The 4,373-nt window shown below is 38.5% G+C and overlaps 1 protein-coding gene across 1 annotated transcript in view; it reads left to right on the top strand.

The window, feature by feature from the left end:
- pdia5 (protein disulfide isomerase family A, member 5) overlaps positions 1-4,373 on the top strand; it is a 127,530-nt gene that overhangs the window by 70,796 nt on the left and 52,361 nt on the right. Inside the window, exons 10-11 of the mRNA XM_014025702.1 lie at positions 362-433; positions 742-761. Of these exons, the coding sequence (XP_013881156.1) occupies positions 362-433; positions 742-761 (92 nt within the window). The remainder of the gene's footprint in view (positions 1-361; positions 434-741; positions 762-4,373) is intronic.

A 4,373-nucleotide genomic window follows, 5' to 3' on the forward strand; every position in this document is an offset into this window, starting at 1 on the left:
ATTTGACAGGAGTTTTACTTTTAAACTGTAAGTGTATCTAATTTAGTTATAATGGGCAGGTTATATATAAAAATGTTTGTTATAATCATGTCTTGTGATTATTTGACAGGAGTTTTACTTTTAAACTGTAAGTGTATCTAATTTAGTTATAATGTAAATACAATAAAAATTAAACCAAGGTTTAGAATAATTATCATTTTGATCCATACATTGGTAATGTCTGACTGGGCCTCGTGTCTCTTTATGTTCAACAAATTGGGCCCTGAGGTCAAAAAGGTTAAGAACCCCTGATCTAGAAGACCTAGTTCTCCCATCTGTTTATTGATAGTTTAAACATTATTTGATGTTCTTTGTTTTTTAGGAAGGGGAAGTTCCTTCACCACTATGAAAACTACGGAGCTACCGCCAAGGATATTGCAGACTGGCTGAAGAAGTAAGCATGGCACTAAACTCACCACCCACTGGCTGTTTTCAGTAGGTGACAGAAGGCTCTGTTAAAATGCTGATTTCAGACACAAGATGTTTTCCAGCTTTTAAAACATCAGTACCAAGATGTTCCATGAAAAAGCCAGAATGAAGCTCCAAACAAAAAGATAACCTGCTTTTAATGCATCTTAAATTTATGCCTGTCCTCGTCATCACACATTTATCACTTTCCTCCCTCTGACTCTTTACCATGGTGTCATCAGTCCACACCTGCTTTGTCCTTATCTCAGTTGTCTTTCACACCTTGTCTCACAGACGCTACCTGTCTCTATTTGGCAGGAAGCTGGTTTTATCCACAGGGCTGCAACTAGGAGACTTTAACCATGTTTCCATCAAGGCTTTTTGATGCACATATAGAAGTGTCACATTAAAAATCCAAAACAAAGTCGGATGGAAACAGCAAAATTAGAAAAAATATCCCTCAATTTGCTAAAAAGTTTTTACGCTCGCTTGAGGTGGTTTTTGGATGATTAGCAAAGTAGTTAATGCACAAAACGGGAGATGGAAACACGTTTGCCGAATAAATTCTGACGTAGCGCATGTTTACCTCACGTGACGTTCAGCTGTTTCCGCTTTCTTGCCTCATCCCGGATTTTATCATAAACGTGCGAAAACGTTGCGTTTATTTCCCTACGTCTCCTGGCAGCGTTAAACATAGCCTGTACTAGCTGAAAAGAGAGAATAATAACAACTTGCCCAATAGCAAGGCATTCACGAGAAAATCGCTCCATTGTCCTGAGATGATTAGCCTCTGCTAGTTAGCAAGTTTCACTTCCTGTTTACTACCGCAAAGCTTGTCGCCGACGTCTGACGTAATCACGCGTTATGTAGCCTCGTCTGATGTAATCACGCATTGCGTAGCCTCGTCTGACGTAATCACGTGTTGCGTAGCCTCGTCTGACGTAATCACGCGTTGCGTAGCCTCGTCTGTAATCACACGTTGCGTAGACTCGTCTGACGTAATCACGCATTGTGTAGCCTCGTCTGACATAATCACGTGTTTTGTAGCCTCGTCTGACGTAATCACGCGTTGCGTAGCCTTGTCCGACGTAATCACGCGTTGTGTAGCCTCGTCCGATGTGATCACGCGTTGCGTAGCCTCGTCTGTAATCACACGTTGCGTAGACTCGTCTGACGTAATCACGCATTGCTTAGCTTCGTCTGACGTAATCACGCGTTGCATAGCCTCGTCTGACGTAATCACGCGTTGCATAGCCTCGTCTGAAGTAATCACACGTTGCGTAGCTTCGTCTGACGTAATCACGCGTTGCGTAGCCTCGTTTAGTAGCATTAAACAGTCGAGAGGGAAACTAGATGGAAACAGTCTAGATTCTAATTTTTATTTATTTAATTTTTTGCGGATTTTGAAAAGTTCGATAAAAATTCACTCTACAACTGGATGGAAACACGATTTTTGACTCCAATCCCAGATTTATTCCAGGTAGTCTTTTCAGCCTGGAGGTATAAACAGCTGAGCTTTTTACCATTCAGTTTGTTTAAGACCCAGAAGTGTAATTGAGGCTGTGAACCTGGCTGCTGAACAGACGAGTTAAAAGAATGTTTAACTGAGACACACTCAGTTACACTTAATGCTCTAAGAACATTATAAAAACCATGTTTGAGCAGAGTTTAATAAACACATTTTAGTTTAGTTTCCTCTGCTGTTGTCTGGAGTTGTTGACCACAAAATGTAGATGAAATGTGTTCAGTATGAGGGGAGATAGAAGACTAGTCTCCTGTTTTCAGTTTATCAAGTCAATGTTTTTTATCTGAATATGCTGCAGATGAATAAAAGCAGAACAGGTATTTTTATTATTATTATTTTTAGATAAAGGATGCTGCAAAGCTTTCTAGAATGATCTTTTGTCACACTCAAAGTTTATAAACAAAATCTTTTTTTCCTGTTTTCACAACAAATTTGTCTCCCAAGTTTTGATTAAGTTTTCTTTGTGCTGCTTTTGGAGTTCTCTTCAATTTCACTGCCTATACTCTTTTCATTTGACTGAACTTTGTCCTCTTTTGTAGTGACAAACAAAATCTGTGAGAAACTTAAAGCTTTTGTTTTGATAGTTTTTTTTCATAACATCTCCACACATGTTTGCTGCTAATCTTAAATTATTTCTCATTCAAGCGTGAAAGCTATTATTCTGGAGAAAAGTAAAATGTTTAGAAACCACAGGTTCACCATTAAACAATATGGTAGTTTTTGACGTCTAATTACAGTGACTAAATGTTCCTTTCTTGATGCTTTACCAGTACAGTGGTGCCTTGAGTTACAAGTTTAATTCGTTCTGAGATGGAGCTCTTAACTCAAATTACTTGTTTGTCAAATCAGTGTTCCCCATAGAAAGAAATTGAAATATCCTTAATCTGTTCCGGACCCCCAAAAAACTCTACTATTTTTTGTTACATGTTTTATATCAATAAAATCATTATGAATAACTAAAATTGAATAAAAATACATAACAGAATGTATTTTCTGCAATGAACTACAGTAGTTTTATTAAGTAAGTACTCTGTAAAAGGTACAGCTATGGTGCAGACTGTGGAAGTGCTGCGCTCGTACTGCTTTGCTAAGTCGACTACACGCGCACCTTTCTGGTGTTTTTCAATAATTTCTTTCTTCAGTTCAATGCACATCATTCACTTCTTTTTCTCAGCGCCATCCTTTGCTCTCACCTTTTTTGGTCCCATAGTTGGCAAAAACTGGTTCGTGAAGTTTTATAAAAATAACTGAGTGGAACACAAATGTTTTAACCACAAGCTAACTGTTTAAAGCTAACTGACCTGTTGCGGTGTTCACTCCTGCGTTCATGGCGCTATCTAGTGGTGGGGCGTGTGAAGTTCGCTCGTAACCCAAATTTTAGCTCTCAACTCAAAGATAAAATATATCTGAGAGACTGCTTGTATCTCAAAAAACTCGTTAGTTGAGACACTCTTAAGTCAAGGTACCACTGTATTTATTTTTTCTTTATTTTTTGTTTGAAGGTTTTTCTGTTTTCGTTTAGTCTTCTGGTGGTAAAATGTCTCTAAACTTGTTTATTGTTAGATTACTGATGAATCCTCAGCTTTTATAACTTGAGGTTATTTGAGTTTCTCAGAGTAACATGATTGAGATGTTTCTCTTTGAAAAATGCCCTCCTCCTCCATACCCATCAGAAGCATTTATCTCCTTACATCCATCCTAACTGTCTGGTGGTCACCAATGACGCAGCATCATTCAAAATAAGCACATCTTCTCACTTTGCCCCAGCAGGGGGGATTGTCTGCTGAGACATCACAAATAATCCTCAACAATGTTCAGTTAAAATCTATTCCCAAGTTCAAACACACACTCACACAAGTTTGTTTTTCTGTCCTTATTAGGACCGGTTATACAGGTCATTTCTGTCGCCTGACCCTAAACCTAAGCTAAACTCAGGTCTCACCTTGGTCCTAACCCTGACCCAAAACTGGATTTCCACCATATTAAGGCTGGTCTTTGGTCCCCTTAAGCTCTACTGGTCTTGACCAGATGTGTATACCAGAAACGGTCCTAAAAATGTAACAAATACAAGTACACAGACTTACATAATTTCCTGCCTTTATAGGCGTGGAATTATTCAAGCTAAAAGTATTTTAATTCCATGTTTGTTGTTTAAATGTAACTTTAGAGTTTTGTTAAACCATTAAAATGACAACTGTAGAGTCTCTATCCAAATACTGGACCTGACTGAACTGATGACATCACTGGATGAGAATTTTTAGGCTTTAAGTTGCACACATCCTTTTTTTTTCCAGGYTCGTGTGGCTTTAATCATAGATTCAGGCTGGAAAATGGAGAAAAAACATTGGTGTCTTTTTAAATCACTCTGTGTGTGTGGTGGTGGTGGGGGTGGGGGGTTGTT

Source organism: Austrofundulus limnaeus, unplaced genomic scaffold (assembly GCF_001266775.1).
Source record: "Austrofundulus limnaeus strain Quisiro unplaced genomic scaffold, Austrofundulus_limnaeus-1.0 Scaffold492, whole genome shotgun sequence".
Lineage (NCBI taxonomy): Eukaryota > Metazoa > Chordata > Actinopteri > Cyprinodontiformes > Rivulidae > Austrofundulus > Austrofundulus limnaeus.